A 25,076-nucleotide genomic window follows, 5' to 3' on the forward strand; every position below is an offset into this window, starting at 1 on the left:
TGGGTGGCTGTCAGTTGAGCATCTGACTCTTGATTTTGGCTCATGTCATGTTCTTGCAGTTTGCGGTTTTGAGCCCCACATCACTGCACTGAACTGAGCCTGCTTGGGATTCTCTCTCCCCTCTCTTTCTCTGCCCTTCCCCACGTGCATGGACGTGTGCTTTCAATCTCTCTCTCTCAAAATAAATAAACTTAAAAAAAATTTAAATTGTATCCAGATGTAATAGTAAATATGATTCTGGACTGTAAACAGTTGAAAATGTTTTATAATTGCTAAATTATCACTAGGTATTTTATTCAGTCTCAGCTTTAATTTCCAGGCAATTTTCTTATACCTCTGGGAATTCCTGTGAGAATCTAACCTACAAGTTGTTTTCACATATATGGACTTGACACATTTAACAATTAACAAGGGTTAAAAAGATGTCATGATCTGAAGACATTTAAACAATTACTTCAATTTTGTCATTTTAAAATTTTGAAGCCAATACATTTCTTTGCCAGGCTTCAGTTTTAGAGGACCCCCTGCCTCGCCAAATTTCATAGCTTGACGTGTTGGGTCCCTAGTGCCCAAAAGTGAAAATGGCCATGGAGGGTGGGTTCTGTCATTGTGCCAAGAAGAGTCAAGCTGTTTCTATCTTTTCTATCAGAGCTCCCCCTGCAGGATGCCCCACTAGGAATTTTAAATGATGAAAGCTTGCCCCCGACTGCTCAGTCCAAAAGAGTCTGAGCCCGTACTTCCTGCTATTTTGGCCACCACGGAAAGCAAGAACAGGAAGGGCAATTCTAAAATGCTAACTAACCTGTGTTTCAACAGCTCTCCCTCTCAAGCTCAACTTTACCATAAAACCTTTTCCTTCTGTTAGAATTTATTTGATAGCTCGGCATGATTATTTGAAGTCCTTTTTTATTATATCTTATTAGGCAGTCACTGCAGTGAATAGATAACATTTCTACCCCTTAATAATCAACACAAAAGAAAATGAGAGAGTATCAGGGGTAAACAATGGATCTTGTTAAATGTTTCATACCTCTCTTTGTTTGGCTTAATGTTGATGTCTCCAATGATATGGATATCTGCAAATTTTATCCTAAATTTGCTCAGAAGGGAAGCCATTCTGAAAACATAAAAGAGAAATACCCCATCACTGCATGTTTCGCTATTTTCAGTCAAAGAGGTTTGTGTTTAAGATACCACAAGCAGTCATGTCTTATTTCAGGTTCACTTTCACACAAAGGCTGTGGTCAGGGTTTGATTTTCATCGCAGTGTATTAAATGTGGACCAAGCGATTCCACCAAAGACAGAGAAATTCAGGGAGGTACAAACCCTGGAAACAGAGAATCCAACCCTGCATTCATGTTCTAGGTAAGAAAATATAGAGCTGTACATTCTTCCTTATCATTTTCGGGGAAAAAAAGAGGACAAGTTTTAACATTACTGGCTATTACCTTGCTGATAATTTTTATAGAGTTACTGACAATGTACTGAAAAACTAATAATTGTGTCATATATATTGGAGGTTCTTTCCCTGGCAACTGGAATTTTTTATATAATTTCAAAGTTACAGAAAAATTGCAAGGACAGCACAAAAAAATCCCAGATCCACCAGCTGTTTATATCTTGCTCTATTTCACTGAACACTTTTTCTTCCTTATATATAGCTACCTCTATCTACAACCTTCTTTTCCTTCTTTCTTTCTTGCCTTCGATCCATCTGTCCACCTGCCCATCTGCCATTTAAAGTAAGCTGCAGCCATCAGGTCCCTTTCCCTCTAAACACTTGGGTGGGTATTTCCTAAGAATAAGAACATTCTCTTATACAAACCGAGTATAATTTTTGAAAGCAGGGCATTTAGCACTGATGCCATACTATCATCTAATCTACCGACCAATTTTAAATTTCATCACTTGTCCCAATAAGTTACTAGAGGCTTTAAGAAATAGAAATTATTATATAGAAATTATTATAGCTATCATGTTACTTTCCATTTAAATATGACTCTCTTTAAGAGGAATTAAATCTATATATCTATCTCTATGTCTATGTCTGTATCTCTATCTCTATCTCTATCTCTATCTCTATCTCTATCTCTATCTCTGTATCTATATAATACCCTTCCAGGACAGAGGAGAAAACATGAAAAATTACTGAATAAAAGCCTGTCATTATTTTGTGATTTCTGGAAGGCCTCAGGATGTAGTCCTACCATAAGGGAGCAAGGGCCACTCAAGGTCGCTCTTCAGATTTCCACCAGAGACCTTTGGATGCACCACATTCTCAATATCCTTGCTGCCTCCACAGCCACATGTCAGACCTCTGTGACTAAATTAATGACAAAGCTGCGAATTTCCACGGTGGGCACTTATTTATTTTTTTAATTAAAGGAGTTTTCAACAGTTATTCATTTAAACTCTTTCAAACTACAGATGAGAAACTGGGGACCCAGATATGTACGGTGACTGTGACAAAGTCTTGCAGCTCGTTGGTGGAAGAGCTGGGACAAGGATCGGGTTCAGTCCTTTAGTTCTATTTTAAGTGTACTGTGCTACAGTGACCACCACAAATCAAAAGGTTTGACCCCCCACCCCCACCCCAAGGAAGCTATTGAATACAAATCCCTTCGGGCTTTTCGTTTCTTGGATACATTTACTAGTCAAACAAAAACAAACATTATACAAGATAATGATACTCTCAATAAAGAATTGAGATGAGACTTCTGTGTCAAATTCCTTTTAAAAGCATTTGTGGCAGGGGATCAAGGGACATGAAGACAGTGATTACAAAATGTATGCAATTTATTGACCAGAAAACCAAGTAGACACGAGGCTTATTGCGGTGGCTTTATCTTTAAATCTGTTGTGCCTCAAAAACACTTAAAGTTCTTAAAATTAAAGGATTGAAACAAAAAACATTCCAAGTGTTCTAACAAATGAGTGATGAGTTACTCACGCAATTTTTTCTTCTTCAATGCGGTTGATCTTCCCTCCAACATAGATCCTTAATTTACAGTCTTTCCATTTTTTTCTGAGAGTCAAGATATAGGGGATAAGGAGTGTTAACCCTGAAGAAAGAGTAAATTATGACAGAAAGTATAAGCATATATCACTGAAAGAGAATGAATTGCTTTATATCTTTATTCATTCCCCCATTTGTTGCTCCTAAATAATTTAAAATCTCTGGGAAACACAGAAATATTATTCTTAAACTGATATCATTTTCATATACCTTCCCATGCAGTTTGTTAAATTTATCAACACAGTAATTTTGCTCCCTAGTGTATATTCTGGAATTGTTTTTACCTCCGTCATCAAACAACCACCACACATCAATTGTGCCTTTTCCCTGTTTCTTTTTAAATTGGGTGCTGGCTTCCACTAGTTTCTGGTTGAACTCCCCCACGTGCATTGACTGGATTGTGCTCATGCTGCTGTCTGTAATGAAAGAAAAGTGGTATACCTATTGGTCTTTTGAAGAAAGAAACAAAATAACTTGCCAATAAATCTATTCAGGAAAATAGAGGAAGGGTCATGAATTTTAAGTGTTTTTATAGCTATAGGTAAACAGTGAGCTATGAGAAGGGGAGATAAAGGTCAAGTCCCACAGTAATTTAGGTTACCTTCAATAGTCCAACAAAATATGATATTGGTTTTATGATTACAGTTTTCATTATAAAACAGTAGATTATTTTCAAGTTCTTAGTAATCTCCAGGGTGGAATTTATTATTTAGACAGGTAATGATGCTAAGTTATCTGATACAATAGCCAAAAACCCCCATTTTACAAAATTTCAGATATAACTCAATCATATTTCAAATTTACTTGAAACTAGAACATGTGGTGATTGGTTTTCTAGAGATAAGCAATAGAATCAGAACTATTTCTTCATTAGAGCATTCAATGAGTACAATTGGTATAAATTCCATGAATGTCTGCATTATGAAAGTGGCTGGGGACCAAATGCATCTTGACTCTATGACCCTTTGGACCTAATGTCAGCCTGGCTTGCTCTCTGTTTTCAAGGAGACTCCTGAAGCCAAGGAAAAGCCATGGAGCTCTATGAATGAGATGAAAAAGCCAATACGGAAAGACAAAATTCCTTTACTGGAGTTATAGATAAGGGTGCACATAAAGTACTTAAACATTTTTTTGATGCTTTTTCCACCCTATCAAGGATACATTGAAAGTCTGCTAGGGAATGAGGCCAGTTTGAGCAGGACCCTCACTCCTATTTGCCAGTAGAGGTTTTTGTTGCTACACTGTATATATTATTTCTCATTTCCATGTCTTTTAAAGTTGTGACTTTATTGCTCTATTTCAAAGAGATGATGTCAGCCAAGTGCTTAGAGTAGGGCTGACAGCTGCTTCCAAGCTTCCTCTCTGATCTGAGAGGTTCTGAAGATGCTTTGTTCTGTCTTTTGCCGCTTCCATGTTTTGGGCCTGTCAGTCCTGAAGCAATTATCTTACATTGCTTCTATCTCCCTAGGACTTCTGAGGGAGAAAGTAAATATCTTTACAAAATGGACCAAACTCTGCTCCCACTTACATGCAAATCAAAGCATCCAGGGGACTCACGCATTAGTGTCTGGAGGTAGGTTTGTCCTGATCTAGAACTCAAAAGAGTTGTCAACCAGCGAAGGCCCAGAGCAGTGAAGGGGCCTACTTTAGAGCTGCGTTTGAAATTTTAGGTGTTGGAAATAAAACATAACATCATTTTGCTTTTCTGAGCAATGAGACATGTTGACTTTCAGAAGAGTACCTCTTTGCCAAAAGATTTGTGATGCAGAAACAGGCTTCCAAAATAAATAATAAGTCCCTTCTCATTAATAAGAACATTGATGCTTCCCTCCTCTGCCATCAGCTAAAGAACAGTATTGGGCTATGACTTCTGAATTTTCCATTGCTTTTCGAGACGGTAACTAACATTGAAAGACTGAATGGTAGAGCAGATTCAATGAATAGTTAACATGTCTCATGAATAAACCAAATAATTGAAAAGGAAAGAAGATAGTTAGAATCTAGATGGTCTTATTCTAATATTTACATTCTGAAAGTCCTGATGTACCTCCAGCTTTAGATTCAAACACATCATTTTCCTAGACAATGTCATGTTAAGGTACGTAATATATAATAAGCTTTCCTATAGCCCATGGAATATTCCAGAAACCCGAGGGTACTTCCAGTATTTGAAGGGGGAAATGTTTATATTTTATGTTATAAATATGTTGTAAATATGTTGTAAATATATAAAAATATTGTATTACAGGTAAAATTTCATCCTTGGACTATAGTAGGAAAACAAGCAAACAGGTCCAAACTTTTTCCAGGGTATTAGAAGGCCTCATTGAAGAACCTCTTTGAAAGAGGTCAAACTAGCCTATAAGCCTGCTAAGGTGCAATATGGATCTTGCTATTTGATATAAAAAACCTCCCAGAGAAATAATCTTTTCTGGGCCTCATACCAAGTGACTTCAGTTAAGTATAGGATTATTTGTGTACGTTAACATTATAATTTTCTACCAGCAGAGGTCGCTGTGGACCTCATTAAACTTAAACCCATGGTTTTTCTGGAAAGAAAGCAATTTCTTATTTACAAAAAAGTTATATATTTGAATCACCTATTTATAAATTTTACAAAAAGCTCTCATTCTGTGGTCTTTCATTACTGGGGTGTATATTGGACATTCAGAGGTTGAGTGTACCTCTCAGCTGAAATCTACAGGTAATTGGTATTAAGAAAGTTCCTAGTCCAGAATTCAGGTTTGTGATAAAGATGGCTGCTTTTTGAAACTAGGGTTCTAGCTGGATCCCTCATTTACCTGTACTAGTTAGTTTAAGTCTCCTTAAATGTCTGCAAGGTGTGTGTGTGTGTCTGTGTGTGTGTGTGCATGTGTACAGATAAACCCATTTGGGTATTCGTTCTTAAATTTCTATCCCCTTTCCATTTTAACTAAGAAATGTCTATTTTATGGCACTCCAATCTGCTTAAGCACTTCAGGACTCCCAAACCAAATATTATTATTTTAAAATTAAGTTTTTACACTCAGAATGGTACAAAGGGCTTAATGTTATTGATAAATGACAACAATGTCTACATTTTATCTGTGCTATTGTCTTGAAAGAAATGTCTTTCAGTCCTGAGCTACACTCAATGCCCTCAACATCTTAGATGCTGACTTCTGACCCCTATAGATACTCAAGCAGTGGCTCATTTCATAATCTTTCTTGCAAATTTGGAAAGCACTTACCTTTCTTAGGCGTTGGCTTAGTGATGTTCAATTGGCTGGCTTTTTTAAACAAGCCTCGGATGCCTCCACTCCCTTCTTCACATTCGTTATCTTTGATAGTGGCTTCCAAAGCCAGCCGCTCCTGTTCCAATTTCTCTAATTCATCTAGTGAAAGAAGACAAAACTCACTTGCTTAACTCAGTGACAAAGTTTCTAGGAGCCATCTCATAGACTATTTTAATATAAACGTGGTGGATATGCAATAAAATTAACATCATGTGATTTTTCCGTATGATTATTAAAAGGTAATGCATATCAGTAAAGTATATTCAGAAAGTAATAACTAGCTTGGAAAAATATCTCTATGTGTTGTTATAATACATGAAATCACTGGGCCTTTTATTTGTGAAGGCAAGGGAGGCTATTTAATGACATCTTTATTCACTTCTGGCAAAAACCAAAATGCCAGATCCATTGTACATAAGATCTTGTACACTGTATGCCACTGATTTACTGACCTAAACTACTGTGTCAGATATTTTACAAGTAGAGGTGACAAAATTACCAAAGTATACTGGTATATATCAGGCACCCAACAATGCCTCCTGAACTGCAACGTAAAAGTAGACAGCAAGAAGTAAGGAAAGGTAACCAAACTTTATAAAGGCTTAAATAAGCTCCAAATAGAAATTACAGTGAAAAATATCCACTAACAATTCTTTCAGATAGGCAAAATCCTTTCTGGAATGAGTGACCAAAGGGAAAGAAAGAAAAGCTGAGGTTTCTGTGTGCCTGTCCGAGTTCAAATTGCTAAGAAGGGTCTCACAACACTCGAGTCTGGAACAAGAGTCAAGCTGTGCAGCCTCCTGTCCAGGGCTTAGACCCACTTTCCAACCTTTGATGTTGCATCTGACTGCCTTTTATCTTTTTTGGATTCTGATTGTGACGAAAAATTCCTAGCTCCTATGTAATGCCCTGCATCCCTCTCTGACCTCAACCTACATTGGGTCAGGGTAAATAAGACTTTAAAAGCAGTCATGGGACAGTGCTTTAAGAATGATGGGCATTCTTGCTTACAGTGGGCAAGGTGGCCTCTTGTCAGATCCCCTCATCTTCTTGCTTGCTGAGAACAGAGCCTTAGAAAATGAGCAATGTTCTGAGGAACGGAGTGGAAAACCTAGATTCAGTGTTATAAAACACTGGTAGGGCTTCTGTAAATGTCAACCCTTGGAGCCCGTTGCCTTATCTATCTGGGAAGCGAAGCTATACAAACTCTAGATTTATCAATTATGTACTAACTAAATCTGTCAGGACAGTCACATCCCTAGACGGTGCTGTTATTCAGCTACACAGAATTGTCTGGCCGCTTTCCAGGTCTTAGCAATTAATCTTTTGCCAGTGGCATGAGATTTAAGGTCAAATCACCCATGTGATTTCCCCAAAGCCTCAAAGGTTCTCAAGATCAGCAGCTATAGAAAATCTGAGAAATTAGACTGATGGTATTAAAGCTCAGACAGGAGTTGCTTACCCCTGACTTTTGAAAGGTGAACACAAGCTGCATTGCACTGGAGGTCATGACCCATTACAGCTATGCTGCTGGCTTTATGTGACATTAAGCAAGTCGTTGACTTTTCCTATGCCTCTGATTTCCTATCTGTGAAATGGAAAATTGTAACCCTTCCCCTTTCCCACTCTCCCAGCTTTGCAAAAAGAACAAACAACAGTTTCTGCATGGTACTTTGTTGCTCCTTAAAGACCAAAGCAACGAGTGTGTTCTATAGGCAGTGTATTTATGCAACTTCTGGAAATGGGCTTAGTCATGCAAAGCAAATTGAGTATTTTGAGAAGCCTGGGAGTTATTTTAGCAGTTACCATTTATTGCGCACTCTTTGGGTGCCAGGGATTGTGCTGCATATTATTCCTTCCCAAATGCCTCTGAGATAGTTGCTATTGTTATCCTCATTTTGAAGATGAAGAGACTGAGGCTCAGAAAGGTTAAGTGATTTGTCTGATGTCACCCAGAAAATAACAGGGTTCAAATCCAAAGAGGTCTGCTTGACTCCAGATCCTGCAAATTTCCCTCTATGACGACCTCTTGCTGTTTGCTCATTACTATTATTTCAGACTTGTCCCTTTAACCTCCAACTCTTCATCGTCAGATGAACCTGGACACTCTCAAGCACGTGGTGTAATGTCAGGTTAACTGCCCTATGCTATGGTCCCTCAAATGTACCATATAAAGGGAGGATCCTAAAGACGCAGGTACAGGCTGCCCCAGAGCAGCCCCAAAGTATCATGCCCTTTGCTTTCATCTACTGTTTGGGGTGCTGTAGGGGCCAGTTGAGGGGTCATCTACCCTTTGCTGTCGTCCGGAAGGCGTGTATTTGTGTGCGTCTTCGGGGGCAACTGCCAGGGCCATGCTGGGGAAGGGTTTCTTTTGCTGTACTTTTTTGGCAGACTCCAGCACACCCTGTGATTAGACACAAGTTGCCACATTCTTTGTCCTCTAGTTTGGACAAAGGAGGAAAAAAGATAAATCCTCCTTTGTAACAGAGTCAGCTGGCTGAGTGAACTGGGAGCTACTCCAGCTATTTGCTCAAAGGTATGTACACAGCCCATCCAGGACAGAGCAAACTGCAAAATCCCAGGCCCCAGAGACAAAACCAGACTTTGCTTAAATGCGTCAGATTCCGCGGTCCCCTCAAAGACAACAGACAGAGGCCGACGGAGAGAGTCTGTTCTAAGGGCTAAAATCTGCTTGCTTTGCCCTCTTGGATTTTCAGATCCACACGGTGGTCTGCTCACTTGCACAGTGACTTTGCAAATTCTTATTAGAGTTCATTCTCAATTATTCCCTTTGTAGGTGATCTAAGGGCTCCTCCTGTGCAATCCATCCTTTTCTGATTTCAGTGCTAAGCAGAAGTGACGGTTTGATTATCTGTTCTGAATCATCTATCTGGTGTACACAGCTTGCTTCTGTTCACATGCGAGTCAAGAGCGGACTTTGTCAAAACATTTCTTTCAACAAGAGTACTCGCCAGCTGACTTGTGGACGTGTGCCATTGGCCACAAAGGGGGGTGAGCCAAGGGAGTATGAATGGAGAGATATCAACGGATTCCCACGAGCACAAAAATAAAAATTACTCATTCCCTCACGACTGCATCTGTGATGTTCAGGATTCACAAAGCCCTTTCCTCATAGTCTCTTATTTGATCCCAACACGAGTACGGGGATGCAGGCAGAACTCGTGGCATTCTCCCCATTTTACTGGGAAGGAAACTTGGGCTCGGACAGTTCAAGGTTGCACACTGGTGATGCAAGCTTCCTGCTTCCAATTCTAGCTCCCTTGTTCCCATCCTTCCTCAGCAATAGGCCCTGACTGCCAATAGCTGCCTGTTGAAGAAATCCACAGTCTGCATTTTTTTGAAGAAGCCATCCCTAAATCTCTCAATTAAAGAAATTTTTACAATGCTCTATATTTCCATGATACTCTGCTTCAAACTTTATTCCAGCAGACATAACTGTGTGACCTAGACTAGTTTTAAGACGCATTTTTTTTTATGCCCTCTAGACTGCAAATTCCTGGAGGGTAGCTTATTTCATACTTCATCACCTCCATTTATTGAGAGTTTATTTTGTGCCAGGTACAATGCCAAGCACTCTGCAGCCATAATATCCTTTAATCCAAAACAATACATCTGTGAACTAGGGGCTATAATTATTTCCATCGGAAAATGTGAAAAGTGGGACACAGAGAAGATGAGTCATTTGACTAAGGTTACACAGCCAGAAAGTGTCAAGCTGGGATTTAAACCCAAGTCTGACTGATTTCAAAGTCTTCACATACTGCCTCTCACATTCTCAGCTGTGCCCAAACCTCCTTCCTCGTGCCTACCATCACAGTAAACACTCAAGAATAGTTTGTTGGGATAAAAGAACAAGTCAATGCTATTCAACACAGTTCAATACAGTTGAAAGTATCTCTATAATGGAGGGAAAACAAGTGAATTGTGGTCACAGATGAGCATGTGTAAAATTATGTGGAGGGGGATACAAAAGACAATGTTGAAAAGGAGTGGGGTTAATGCCATATACAGAGTTATAGAAAGAGGACATAATAGGGGCTGTTGGCCCAAACCAGGCTGAAATGTCACAGAGGGTAGGACAGGCAGGACTGATCACAAGAAGGAGAGGCAAGAGGAGAGTCCTTTCCCTGGAAAAACCCACCACCTGGGCATCAGATAGGAATTTGAATCTTCCATAATAAATAATTCTATAGTCTATTACAATTTACAAAACCACAATGCGAGAGAGAGAGAGAGAGAGAGAGAGAGAGAGAATAAGAGCCTGCCTTTCTCTCATTCCAAGATTAAGAGAGTTTCTGAGGTTCTAATGATGGAAGAAAAAGCTTAGACCTTTCTGTTCTCTCACTTGAGTGGATTTGTAACCAATTCCTCAGATATAGTCCCAAACAGTTCTCATGGAGAGAACAAAGAGTGACCTTGTTCCATGTCTTCATGCAAATGCCAAAACCACTTGAACAGTAGTTACCTGTTTTCAAGTCGTTTATAAATTGATTGTATGATAACCAACGGGAGTGACTATAGTTTGAAATTCAATTTAGTTGTCAAGATTGCCTCAAATGTTCTATCCCCAGTCTTTATATATATATATATATATATATATACACACACACACACACACACACACACACACACACACACACATATATATATATATATATATATATATATATATATATATAGAAAGACGTTTTCAGAAATAGGCAGGAGTCTACACATTACAATTCACTTTGAATCTCAAGGATGGAGAACAGTCAATTATCTGACAGCAGAAAAGGGAACAGGGAAACCCACTGAGGAATTGCATCACCTCCCATTTCACAGCATCCTTTCTCTTTATCAATTATTAAATTATGATTCTTTCCTTGGTCAATCAACTCAAAGCTGTAAATGCTCACATGAATCAACGTGACTTACCCCAGATGAAGTCTCATTGAATTGAAGGCAGGAAGCAATCCTGCAGTGGTCGTCTTCCAATCAAGTAATTATTTACTACCCTGCCATCTGTCTTTATTTTGCTAAGCTACTCCGTCAGACACAGCAGAATCCCCATGCTCGGAGATGGTCATAAATCGTGTAGTACTTACATGGAGCACTTGACCGCAATATATTGCGGATCACGTTTCATCATTTTATTCCTACCAGTGCAATTTGGACTCTTTGTTGTAGATGGCAAACTTGCTAAATACCCCTGGGAAGCTAACAATATGAAATATTGCATTTTTTGTGTTCTCAGGCAATAAATTAATTTATTAAGAGAAACTGTCAGCCATCAGTATTGGATGAGTTGCTGCAGTGTACAAGTTAGAATGTTATGAGCATCGATCTTATTTATATGAAAAAGTTATTCTCCTCACATAATCCTGTGACACAGTATAGAAATAATTGTCATTAGCTGGTAAATTACCTATAAAGCTGATTTCTATTCACTGCTTTATTAACTACAGTATATGGGCACTCTGAATTGCTAATATTTCCTTTAAATTATAATCTGTGATGACACTGTGGTGCCTGTGTTGGAAAAGCTATGATGATAATCATTAACATAGTATAATGCAATACTTAAGATTTATCAGGCTCTTATTAAGCCCTATATTACAGTATAATATAATGAAACACAAGCTTATTTCTTCCAATTCAAAATCTAATATGAGGGTGGTGTCATAAATTACATAAACTTCAAAACAATGCATGGAAATGTGGCATAAAGTTAATTTCTATCATTATGCTGTTGTTTTTCTGCATGTTCTTCATGTATTTGTATAACACTTCTTTGTTTACTCTAGATAATTGGTACTTATAATTATTTTATTAGCATCCAACTGTATTTTTCCTTTCTTAAGAAACAGAAATATTTCAAACATCAAAGTTGATATAAATTGGATACATCCCTTGGGAAATTAAAAGGGGATGCAGTTCACTGCCAGGATTCTTTCAGAAATACTAAAAAAATTTGCTTGCTGTATTGCCTTACAGGACTAAATTGATGGTGCATTTTGGTGGATGGAGCAGGAAAGGGTAGGAGTGCTATTTTCCAGCTACCATCTCATCTTTCAGCTTGAGGAGATCAACATAACATACAAAGAAAATGTGTAGGGGCGCCTGGGTGGCTCGGTCGGTTAAGCGTCCGACTTCGGCTCAGGTCATGATCTCGCGGTCCGTGAGTTCAAGCCCCGCGTCGGGCTCTGTGCTGACAGCTCAGAGCCTGGAGCCTGTTTCGGATTCTATGTCTCCCTCTCTCTCTGCCCCTCCCCCATTCATGCTCTGTCTCTCTCTGTCCCAAAAATCAATAAACGTTAAAAAAAAATTAAAAAAAAAATAAACAAAGAAAATGTGTAATCTTAGTCATTTTCCTCTCTAGATCTCCTTCTTAAAAGGTAGACTGGCAGTTTCAAACAGACACAGGTTTGAATCTTACCTCTACCAACTGCTAGCCTTGTGAATCCTGGGTAAACCTCAACTTATTACCTGTTCACTGGGGCAAAGATAGTACACTCTTCATAGGGTAGTTGGGATGACAAATGTTATAATATATGTGAACATGAAGCATAACACGTGGCACATAATAAGTGCTAAAAATGGTTAGGGGTGCCTGGCTGGCTCAGTAGAGCTTGTGACTCTTGACCTCGGGGTTTTGAGTTCAAGCCCCACACTGGGCATGGAGCCTACTTAAAAAAATGGTGGCTCCTGTTGCTGCTAATGTATTAAGTTCTACTAGAAAAAAATATAAATCAATTATGAACACTGAATGAGAATTAGTATATCTTTCTGCAGATGTAAAAGATCCATAAAAGAAAATAGGGGCATAAGACAGGAAGCCTAAAGATCTCTTTGCTACATTTTTGCACAGGATAGATTCTCAGCTTTATCTTTTAAAGCTCTTCATACATAATCATAGAGTATACATATCACACAGTGGTTCTCTATCCTATATAAACACTTGATCTTCAATTTCTTCTTCTCCCTTACAATACACTGGATTGGCTGCATCAGGAAGTTCACCTAATCCTCTTACATTGCCTTCTGTTATGAGGGAGACAATCATACATGGCCAAATAGAATCTGGACCATCAGGCACTGGCACTCTCAAATCCCTTTCAGGCTTTTCCTTCCTGATGAATCAGTCAACAAACTCCCGATCCTCCTCTACCTGGAGACCAAATGCCCCAAGAGAAAAACAGGCAACTAGAGAGCTTGCTCTACCTCCAAAGAGAATTGACACTATTGTGCACAATCGTCCTCAATTTATCACTCTACACTTATAAATCTACATAGCTAATCATCATTCCTCAACTCTTTTGCTCTAATTTTAGAAGATGAAGCTTTTTTTTTTTTTTCTGTTTCAGACCAACTCTTCCATCCATGTCTATCCCATGATTCATCCTATTCCTCCAGAATCTTACTCCATGGGTCATCCTTTGTTTTCATTTCCATCTTCAATCTCTCCCATTATCTTGTGCCCATTTCCTCAGTGTGAAAACATGACCCTCTCTTGCATTCTAAGGTCAATGGGTCTTCCTCTGGTAACTCTCAATCTCTTTCCTCTCATTTGCATCCAAACTTCTCAAAGTGGTGGGCCATATCCATAGTCTCTGATTCTCTCCTCAACCCACTCCAACCCAGATCCTGCCAACGCTACTCTACAGATAAGATTTTCACTCAGATTATCTGTGCTGTGTCAATTGCATTTCAGGAACAATCTCACTGATATTTCCTGCTCTATTTGACAATGTTGATGATTCTTATTTTGAGCACTCTATTCCCGTAGCTTCTGTGACACCACAGATTCCTGGTTCCTTTATCTTTCTGAGGGCTCCTTTCCTGCTCATCCTTTGGGGGCTTTTTCCCTGTACTTTGGGGCTCTCGACTACATGCACTCTTTAGATTTTATTTTCCAGTGTCATTGTTTCAAGTTTTACCTTAACTATGAATTCTCCTGTACCAATCCACTTGGGTTGCCATAACACATACCACAGACTGGGTGCTTAAATAATAGACATTTACTTTCTCATAGTTCTGTAGACTAGAAGTCCAAGAAAAAAGTGTTGGCGGGGTGGTTTCATTCTGAGGCCTCACTTCCTGGATTGTAGATGGCTGTCTTCTTCCTTTCCTCTGTGCTTGTCTGTGTGCTAATCTCATTTCATAAGGACACCAGCCATATTGCATTAAGTCCCACCCTTGTGATCCTATTTTATCTGACTTACTTCCTGAAAGACCCTATCTCCAAACCCAGTCACATTCTGAGAAATTAATTCGCTACAGAACTCTGGGGGAGCATAGCTTGGCCCATAACATCTCCTAAATGTGCATCTCCAGCTCACACTTCTCCTTTAAGACCAGGACTATCTAACTGCCAATTGGACATTTCCGGTAGAATTTCCCACAGGAGATTGTTTAAAACTAAACCAGGAGATTGGCTTCATTAAACCTACTCTTCCTCTTGTGTTTCCCATTCCCACAGGCAGTATCACCATTGATGCAGTCAGCCAAGGGGTCCTTTTTCACTCCTCCCTTTTTCATATCCAACCAACCCCCAAATGCTGCTCTGTGTGTCTTCAAAGTACTCCTGTGCTTTCCTCTCCATCCCTAGCTCTAGTTCAGGCTGTTTCGTTCTCTGCCTTTGACTTTTACAAAAATCTTTTTGATTTGTCTCTCTGTTTCCATTCTAGCCCCTGTAACTGAAAGAGTATGAGATGTAAACCCCAATTTGACCACATTATTCCGTCACTTAAATCTCTTCAATGGTTCTGCACTGTCTGCAGAATATTTCTACACTTTTTAGTATGGCAAATGAGGCTTTTAAAATCAGGATCTTATATCCGCAGCCTCAAATTTCACCATTATCTGCTTCCTACTTCCTACTTCAGTAACCTGAATCTGCTCTGGGTAGCCCATATACCCCATCCTTCCATAATCCTGTGTATTCACACCTTTGCTTGATGCTCTGGTCTTTGTCAGGAATGCTGTTTCCCAAACTCATTTCTCTTTCGCCCAACATTGCCTAGTTAACTCGACTCATCCACTAGATATCAAATCTAAAGTAACTTCCTCCAGAAAGACCTCTTGGAGTAAGATGTCCCTCTCTCTTCTCCATTATACTCTACAAATATACTTACTAGCACACTAATTAGTTTTGGTCTACCCAGCACCATCATTTACACCATGTCTGGTACACAAGAGACACCCAAAAAGTATCTCTTTGTTTTAGTGTTGGTCATCAGGGGACTCTATTTTCAAGTTCATCTGAAGAGATAAGTCATGAATTAGTGCCCTGTCCTAATATTTCAATGACTATTTAGATGTGTCCTTTATCTCATTCATAAGTTTAAACATAAGTTATAACAAAAAACTAAGTTTAAACATAAGAGGGTATGTTTAACCTCTTAAGATTAAACAAGTATACTGGGGCGCCTGAGTGGTTCAGGCATTTGAGCATCCGAATTCACCTCAGGTCATGATCTCGTGGTTCTTGAGTTCGAGCCCCACATCGGGCTCTGTGTTGACAGTTCAGGGCCTGGAGCCTACTTTGGATTCTGTGTCTCCCTCTCTCTACTACTCTCTTACTCACACTGTGTCTCTCTCAAAAATAAATAAACCTTAAAAAAATTAAAACAAACAAACAAACAAACAAGTAATCCTCTAAAGGGAAAAAAGCAGATTTACTAATCTGAATTAGTGTTTCGGCCTCGGACTTAGATTAGTGATTCACAGCATGATACATTCAGGCTCATTTCCATGTTGGCTGAAAACCCAATCATAGACTCTTAAAAACAAAATACATGGTTTTTTGAGGAAAGAATTAATCTCTATTTTCTCAAACATCTTGCAGAAATTAATTCAGCAGTTTATTTTACCAAAGGTGTTTATTTTCAGTGATGCTGGCTTTGTAGTTTTGTGATAAGAATAATAATTTATGACTGCCCTGGATTATTCCATATTTTATTTTGCAGGACAAAGGCCGTTTGTGTTAGCAATGGAGAAAACACTGGGGAAGTGTATACACCTCAGGTCAGCACAAGAACATAAGCTCTATCATTAGGGGGTTTTGTCTGTATTGTGCACTGCTCTATCCCCAGCACCTAGAAAAATACCAGGCATGGAGTAGGTGCTCAATAAATATCTGTGGCTTGAATAAAGAAAGTACATACCTTGCACTTGAAGAACCTGAGAGATGTCAAACCCTTGGCTGATTCTGACTATGACCACACCAATCTCAAAATCAAATGCATCACTGAAAGTGAAAGCAAAGTGGTTATTTAAATGACCCCTTTAATCTTGAGGTTTTGTACTAATAGTAAGAGAGTCTAAGACTCTCAATTCTAAGATTTTAACATAACTAAACTATGAAAATTCACTTGAGAATACAGCCAAGAGCTGATGCCTTTTGTTAGTTTGTTTTTCTCCCTTTATGCCTTTTAAAAATGTATTCTGGATAAAGGTAACTGATTCATTTACTCTGGAACCAATTTATTCAAATAATACTGTCACCTAGAATTTTGATTAAGAGCTTGTTACATGCTTTTAAAATAATTGTTTCATTTCTAATGTAAGCAAAACAATCACTGAAATATTTAGAACAGAGAGTTTCTAGGCTGCAAAGACCCTTTGAAATTATCAGCCAAATCCCTACTTATGGAGAAAGAATCCTACAACATTTCTGACATCAAGTTCCCAGTTAAAAATATCTCCAGTTCCTTTAAGGAACTTTCACCATTGACTTTGGGCAGACTGTTTGAAACAATGCTTTTTCATGACAACCCAATGCCGTTGGCTGTTGTGCCTTCTCTACGCTCAATCCAATAGAATTAGATTTTCTAGAAGGAAAAGAAAGGCTCTCTTTCTTTTATCTCTGTTCTTGTAGAATATTTTTTTCTCTGCTCCTAAATATGGGGCAAACCAATTAGTACTTTGAGTTCATTAAAAATTTTCTCCTTGGGGGTTCCTTTGTTCAGTCTCAAATGGATCGGAAGCCTAGGACCCTTTCCATAGAAGGTCACCCTCTACCAGAAATAATGCAGTTTGTGATTATCTTATATAGGCAAACAGGTTTCTAATAGCCAAAGTGAACCTGAATTTTCAAATAATGATATGAATAAATTCAGTGTAATATGAATATCCATTCAAAATTCAATCTATAAGTGATCTTCACTTAGCAACACAGACCTAGCAAAAGTCGCCACAAAATAAATTCCTGATAAGTCTTGTTTCTAATTGTCCTTGATTGTAAAAAGGAGATGATGTGTTCCACAAAAAATATTTGGGTTCTGTGCTAGGAAGAATAATTTTAGACTTCCCAAAGACATCCACATTCTAATCCCTGGAACCTGTGAATATGTTACTTTATGCCGCAAAAGGGACTTTACGGATGTGATTAGCTCAGAGACCTTGAGATGAGATTAACCTAGATTATCTAGGAGGGTCCAGTGTAATCACCAGGGTCCTTAAAGTGCATTTGGGAAGCAGAAGAGGAGGTGAGGGCAATGTGGTATGACCCATCAAGAGCTTTGAAGATGGAGGAAGAGGGCCATGAGCAGTGGACTGCTCTAGAACCTAGAAAGGGCAAGGCTGGGGATTCTCTCCTAAAGCTTCCAGAAGGGAATATAGCCTAGCCTACGCCTCGATTTTAGCCTAGTGAATTAGTGTCAGACTTTTAACTCACACATCTGTAGGCTATTAAATTTGTGTTGTTTTAAGCCACTAAGCTTGAGGCAATTTTTTATGGCAGCCAATGAAAACTAATACAGATTCAAATTAAAATTAAGCCATACCTAAGAATATTATAAACATTTAAAATCTTTTATCTAAAGAAAAATTATAAAATTCTATATTATTGTAATAATGCCCCCATGTTAACAGTAATACTATGCTTTACTCTTACTCACAAAACCAATCAAAATAGTTAGAAAGGGAAATATAATACAGTATGGAGGTATGATGGTCTTCCCTTCTATATTGACCTCACTGCTGTGGTAGTAAGGTCATTTAGCCTTACTAAGCCAGCTAAGTTTTATACTAGTATAAATTTGAGCCACCTTAACGCTGAACTTTACTACCAATAAGACCAATTTGGTATAAAATCCAGAAGTCTCCTTGGCCTAATATTATTGGGTTTGATTATTTTGGTCCCTTTAGATTTCTAGAATGTTTCAAAGGTGGGCACATTGGAAGATGACCCCAGATAATTTTGTATCAATTAATGGACACTAAATGACTGACGGTTTACATATGTCTTATTTGCTTTAATACTTTTTTCCCCAAAGACAAAGATGAAATTTCTTTCCTCTCTGTCCCCCTTTTTTTCCCCAGTGGTAAAGATGAAATTTTATTTTAGAATCTGGATGACAGAGAGCAGCTCTAATTTATTTCCAAGAATGGTCAGCAACTGACTGTTTCTAAATATATCAAAATGCTGGTTGGTGAACATGGTAAAATTCTACCCTGATCACCTGCTTTAGCCTTAACATACTGAACTTAGGGTATCACCAGGGGCCAAGTGGCAACATTTGGCATCCAGACTTTATACCTTCGGGAAACACAATTCAGGAGAATGCATTTAGTACACAAGTTCCCCATGTTAGAAGGATTGTTAAGTGAATGTGTTTGGTCAGTAAACGCATACAAATTTCAGATGATGAAAATTATTTTTTTATACTTCTTTTCAATACACTAAAACTAGAATGCTTTTATAATGTTCCTTAAATCTCTCCCAAACAATGATAAATACAATGCTCATTCTAGCAGGGGCCAGGACATAGCCTGGTATAAGAAGCACTGTGAATACATGTGCTTGTTTTGAAGAGGTGAGGGTTTCTTTCCTGTGTATTACAGACTTTTAAAGTTCAGCCAGACTTCTCAGGGCACATTCCCTACCCTGTTGTATGGAATCAACAACAAAACAACAAAATATCCCATTTCCATTTTCAGAGCTTTTGACAAAAGATAGCTGTTAGCATAGCTAACATTGCCCCCCTTGAGACAAATATGGCTAAATATTTTCAAGACGGGAAGAAAGGCTCAGTTTTCTAGAATGGCCACTAAGGGTACTCTGAGCCTTTCCATATGTGTAGACTTCATTTTCACTTATGCAAAAGAAAGAACCAAGCCAGGTAATACTTTCGCTATACATGTACTATTGGAGGCAGCATAGCATTTTGGTCATGAGCTTACACTTTGAATTTGGATAGTCCTGGGTTGGAATTCCAGCTATGTCACAACTGTCATTTTCTGCATGTTACTTAATTTTTAATGTCTGCATCTCTCCTTATAAAATGGGAACAGTATTAGCACTTACTTCAAAGTCTTCTTGTGGGAATTAAATGGGATAATTTGTGTGAAGGACATTAACCTGGTGCCTGCTAGTCTCTTAAAGACTATCATTATGACCCTTGTCCCAAGACTTTTCCAATATATAGATATTAGATGTCACGTCCCATTTAAAACTCACTTTTTGTCCTTAAACCAACCCAGAGACACTGATATATGAAAGCTTCATATCAGCATCTGAGGCTCAGGGGTAGTAAACTCCTTATCCAGGGCTCAGAGGAGATGACGACCGAATTGGGCACACCAGCCAATCCAAGATTCCAGGTGTTTTGAAAGAACATTTCCTTCCTTACCTAGCTGTCCTTTGCTTTTAATCTTATGAATAGGTTTTAAGACTGCAAATCTTAATAATTACCTTTTTCTTTGATACCAAGTTTCCTCCACCCTGCTTCCTCTGACACTATGATCCCCTCAAGTTCTATTATTGGCAGTGTTTCTTGCACTTTGGTAAAGAATTCAGAGTACCGGGGGGAATGTCTTCTTCTCAGGCAATTTAATCTGGTACAACAGCACCTGTTATGTACTGCCCTGGTTAGTGGTTTGTAAACAAGAACATGTCCTGAAAGCCATCACTTACTGTATGATTCCCACATAGTTCTCAATCTCTGTCAAGGGAGCTTTCCTCCAGTTTTTTTTATATCCGATCACCAGAGTGTTGGGTTTCATTCTTCCTAAGCCCGAGGCCTAAACAGAGGAGATAAACACATGGGCAATCCTTTCCAGACCAGGAAACTACCACTGCAAATGAAAAATAATGTCCAAAAGAGCACTGAAGTAATGTTCTGAAGATTCTGAAGATTAGATTACATTTTAGAGCATGTCCTTCATGCCCGTACCCAAGCATAAAATAGAAAGATTAGTTCTAAATCATCTCAGCCATAAATGGATTTTAGATGACAGAAATGTAGCTTTTCTAAATTAGCAGTCATTTGCATTTCTTCTGACACACTCATTAAAATGGTTCAATAATTTAAATCAAGTGAGGGTCGGCTTAACTGTTGGCATGCGTGTTGTAACTTAGTGGTTCAAAGCTCATTTCCACCTGTTTTACCCATAATGTCATTATCAATAAAATCCATGTTTGGAAAATTCTGAGATACAAGGATCACTGAAACTCGTACTTGTATTATTTATCGAAGAGTAATGGCGCTATGTCTCTAGGACCTAAGCTTCTTACCTGACAGTATCATTAATAGCCATCTTCCATATCAGGTTTCACTCCCCCCCCCCTTTAGATGACAGGATATGGCTTCCAGTTAATTAAACTTAATTTGGCAATAGTATTGAATACCTATTAATTACAAAGTGTTATGTCAGGTGCTGTAGAAGAGCAGTGAAGCATATTCTTTGGCCTTAAGGAGTTTGGAATAAGGTGAAGAAGGCAAGATACACACAAATAATTATAATTCAAGTGCACATGCAGTAGGAACTCATATGGAAGCATAAGGGAAGAAAACCTGAATTCTAGCTGTGTCTTCATGGATGGCTTCAGGGGAAAGGTGCCATTCATTCCAGATCTTGCAGGTCAGTTAGAGGTTGACAAGCATGGAAAAGAGAGCAGTGGGAGTGAAGGAAGAACACTCTGGGTCACAGGAGGAGTGAAACCAATGACCAGAGCAGAACACATTAAAGGGGACAGTGGCGAGCAGGAGGAAGCAGGCATTGATGGAGGGTTCCTGAAATAAACTTTGCCTCCACATCTGTTGTGTTTCTCCTAGAAATGTCCAGGTGGCAAGATAACTCCTTACAGCCATCGTTTGGTGCTCAGCAGATACACGGCAGGATGGAGCTTGTCTTTTCTGTGACTACAGTTTGGGGATGTGGTCATTTGTACCATAAATTCTTAGAAGCAAAGAAGTCTTCATCCAAAATGGATGGTCATAATGGTCAGTGCTTCCCTTTAATACCATCCTGTCTTTCCCTTTGTACCCCACTTTTCTTTAAGGAAATTCAAGTGAACAAACTTTCTGCATTGTCGAATGTTTTATGGTTTCTTCTGGATTAATATAAGACTTGCTTTCCAGGCCTGTGTCTTTTTTCTCCCTGCTTATTTCATGTCAGACCACCCATTCCTTATTGAAAAGTTTATTATTTCACCAATCTTCCAAGATAATTTTACCTTAAATGTGTAACCTTCCCAACATATTTCACCACAGGGCTCCTGAAAAGTAACTCACTAAAGACAATCAGCTTCTTAAAATGACACCTATTTCCATGGTTTGGCAAATTAGTAACAGGTGAAAGGATGCTCATTAGGGGTAATAGGTCTTTCAGAAACGGCTTCTGTGTGCAGCTACTTTGCAAGAGTTCTTCAGGAATATAAGAGACAAGAATATACCAAATACTCTTAATCTCCAAAGTAGTACAGTTTATTTTTTCTCTCCTGACTGCATAAGCATCAGTGTCACCTGGACGTCGTCCTGAATTTTGTCATTCCTGTAAACGGTAACTCTGAAAGCAAATACATCATTCAGTACATATAGAACCAGGGCTTTCCAACCATATTAAAGCCAGAATGATTAGAAAGCCAAGCCCTACAGTTTCTTGGGGTCTCTTGGATTGTTTGAAGAATGGTTCACCATTCTATTATGATCAGAACTGGGGAAAGACTCTGTGTGCTAATTATGGAAGGGGAGAAAAAAAGGAAAGAATAAGGGAGAAAAAGATAAGAGAACCAAGGGCTTCCATGTTGAGCCACAGAGATTATTACATTTTACTCAACATTCTGGAAATAATTTAGGAGGATAGGGAGATTTTTACGCCCAGATCACCATGCATTTATTTAGTTGAATCTAGCAGCTTGCCCTCGCGCCATTCAAAGAAGAAAAAAGGAGCAGAATGCCTGACTTGAGTATTGCTATATGCAGTATGAGATGCAAAAATAGTTTGAAGTTTTAATAGGATCCTGAATGTCGTCAACCATCAGAACAAATTTGCATTTCAATAAGTGTGGGGACAGAATGTATGCTGGTGGCCAAAGGCAACCTCATTTCCCATTTCCAGCATATCATCCATAGTTCATTGTAATAGAACCTCTCTGCTTTTGTTTTAGTTTTGCCTCTCCTCAGGAATTCGAAATGAGTTCCTTAACCATCTGCATTGATCTCTGATGCTGGGCTGCCTAACGGGAGCCATTCACTTTGGGAGCCTCATTAATAGGGAGTGCTAATTGTCTTTTACCTCCGTATTCATTCCCTCAGTGTCAGCCTTACCTGAAGGAGACTTCGGACACCATCTCTGAAACAGTCTGCTGCCACTGCAGCATAAAAAGCCTTGATTTTGTTCTTGATAAGCCAGGCTTGCTTTTTTGCCATGCCGCTGTTCATCTCTTTAACACACAGCTTGCGTGGTCCCTGTACGACACGATGAAATATTGGTTAGAAGCCCTGCTATTATCCATTGCGCTGCTGTTGTTTTCTAAAGGACAAAAATAGCCAGCAATGCCCCATCGAGTTAAGAAGTGGGAAAGAGGGAAACACACCTCACTAAACAGGGTTCACGTAGACTTAACCTTTTGGAGCAGCCCTCTGCTGCTCCCATCATTCACTTTCCACCCAGAACGTCCAGATGCATTAACACCTGTTTAATTAACTGCCTCATGCCAATGAAAGAAAGAGCTGAGGGCATCACGGCACAGGAGGAAAATACTGAAAATGCGAATGAAGAAATTCAGGATAAATACACAATCAACCTTTGACTCAATAGCAAGAGGTATGTTTAAGAACACTAAGGAAATCTCAGCTAGACCCCAATTTGAAGAAATGGGCAGAGATCTTGGCAGTCAGAACATGGTGGGTTGTCACTTTCCTTGTGTAATGTTGACCTACCCCCATCCAAATAAATTAAGATTTCCCTCTCACTCAATGAATTTCGTGGGAACAGAAGTTCATATATCTGTGGCATAGGAAGAATACGGGAGCTTAATAGAGAAGAAGGTAGGTATCGTGGTGGTAGATGAAACATTTTATAATTTTAAGATTTGAGCTCTGGAAATTCATTTCAACTAAAAATTTGATTCTTTTTCTCCTTCCTTACAGGTCCAAGCCAAGTCTTTTCTTTGCAAGTTTCAAATCACCCCTAAAAGTGTTTCTGATGATCTATAATGTGCCTGATAGGATATGAATCTATTTTCCTAGGAAATTCTTCCAACTCATGAACAGATTAGGTATGTTGTTGAATTGTCTTAGATCTATTACAAGCTACCTAGGATCTTGACAAAATGCAGTGTGTAGGTCTGGAATGGGGCTTAAGATTCTGCATTTCTAACAAACCCCCAGGCCATGCTTGGAGTCACAGTCTTAGAGGGTCTTTGACTAGAGAGAAAGGGCTTGGGATGTATGAAAAAGATACCAGGATTTGTGGTCTGCAGAAGTGGTTTCAAATCTAAAATTGGCCGTTTGGAAGAAGCTAATTATTTCTGAGCGTTGCTATAATTTTCTGAAAACAGGGATAAAACCTCTAGCCTGCAGGGTTGTTTTGAGCAGTAATGATAAAGTGCCCAGTCTGATGTCTGGAATATAGTAGGTGCTCATTCAAAGTTGGATGATTTTTATAATCTTAAATGAGTTTTCACAATCTTGTTGGAGCCCCAGACCTATTTCTACCACTGTGTTTGTTCTATGACAGAGTTTTGAATTGGGAGCCAGAGCTGGTTCTGGCACTGGCTGGCTGATACCCTGGTGTGTCATGTGCCTTTTCTTGGTGTGGGTTCTACATTTTAAAAATAAGGGAATTGTCTAGTTCATCACTGTCCAGTATGATAGCCCTTACCCATTCGCTGTTGAGCATTTGCAATGTGTCTGCTCCACACTGAGATGTGCTGAAAATGTAAAATACACACTAGATTTTGAAGCCTTAGGATGGAAAAAAAGAATGCAAAATATCTCAATATTTTTTATATTGTGCATATTGAAATAATAATATTTAGGATGCATTACATTAAATAAAATGTATTAAACTTTTCTTGTCTCCTTTTACTTTTTTGATGGCTGCTAGAAAATTTTAAGTTACATATTATGTTTCTATTATGCAATACTAGACAATCTTTGGTCACTTCCATTTTAATATTCTATTTGAAATGGATCAGATTCGTTATGTACTAATTTTAGTATTTTTTCTAGAACTTGCCAGTTTTTCAGAAGACTTGTCAAAAACTTTTTAAAACAGTTTGGATGGCTTACATTAAAGTTACAAAACAAGAACCTTCAAAGATGATGGGTAAGTAAAGATACAGGGAGGACAGTTATTAAGCCAGAAGACCTAAATTAAAGAAAGATGTGCCATTATGGATAAAATTCTGCTTAGGGTTCTAGAATGTCCACGCATTTTGAACTGTTAGTTCTCTTTGGGCACTCTAGACTCCATCAGCTGCAAAGAAAGAAGAGATATTTTTTCAGGGAGGCTCAATGGTAACAGTATCCATGTGACAGAAGAACAACCAACA

The 25,076-nt window shown here is 38.7% G+C and overlaps 1 protein-coding gene across 3 annotated transcripts in view; it reads right to left on the bottom strand.

The window, feature by feature from the left end:
* SLC12A1 (solute carrier family 12 member 1) overlaps nt 1-25,076 on the bottom strand; it is a 94,890-nt gene that overhangs the window by 10,843 nt on the left and 58,971 nt on the right. For all 3 annotated transcript variants that reach the window (XM_042942119.1, XM_042942118.1, XM_042942120.1), the window contains exons 17-23: nt 22,846-22,986; nt 20,211-20,317; nt 16,459-16,541; nt 6,248-6,391; nt 3,302-3,433; nt 2,952-3,063; nt 1,031-1,117 (exon numbers count right to left, since the gene is read on the bottom strand). In XM_042942119.1, coding sequence (XP_042798053.1) covers nt 1,031-1,117; nt 2,952-3,063; nt 3,302-3,433; nt 6,248-6,391; nt 16,459-16,541; nt 20,211-20,317; nt 22,846-22,986 — 806 coding nt within the window. The remainder of the gene's footprint in view (nt 1-1,030; nt 1,118-2,951; nt 3,064-3,301; nt 3,434-6,247; nt 6,392-16,458; nt 16,542-20,210; nt 20,318-22,845; nt 22,987-25,076) is intronic.

The sequence above is a fragment of the Panthera leo genome, chromosome B3 (assembly GCF_018350215.1).
Source record: "Panthera leo isolate Ple1 chromosome B3, P.leo_Ple1_pat1.1, whole genome shotgun sequence".
Taxonomy (NCBI): domain Eukaryota; kingdom Metazoa; phylum Chordata; class Mammalia; order Carnivora; family Felidae; genus Panthera; species Panthera leo.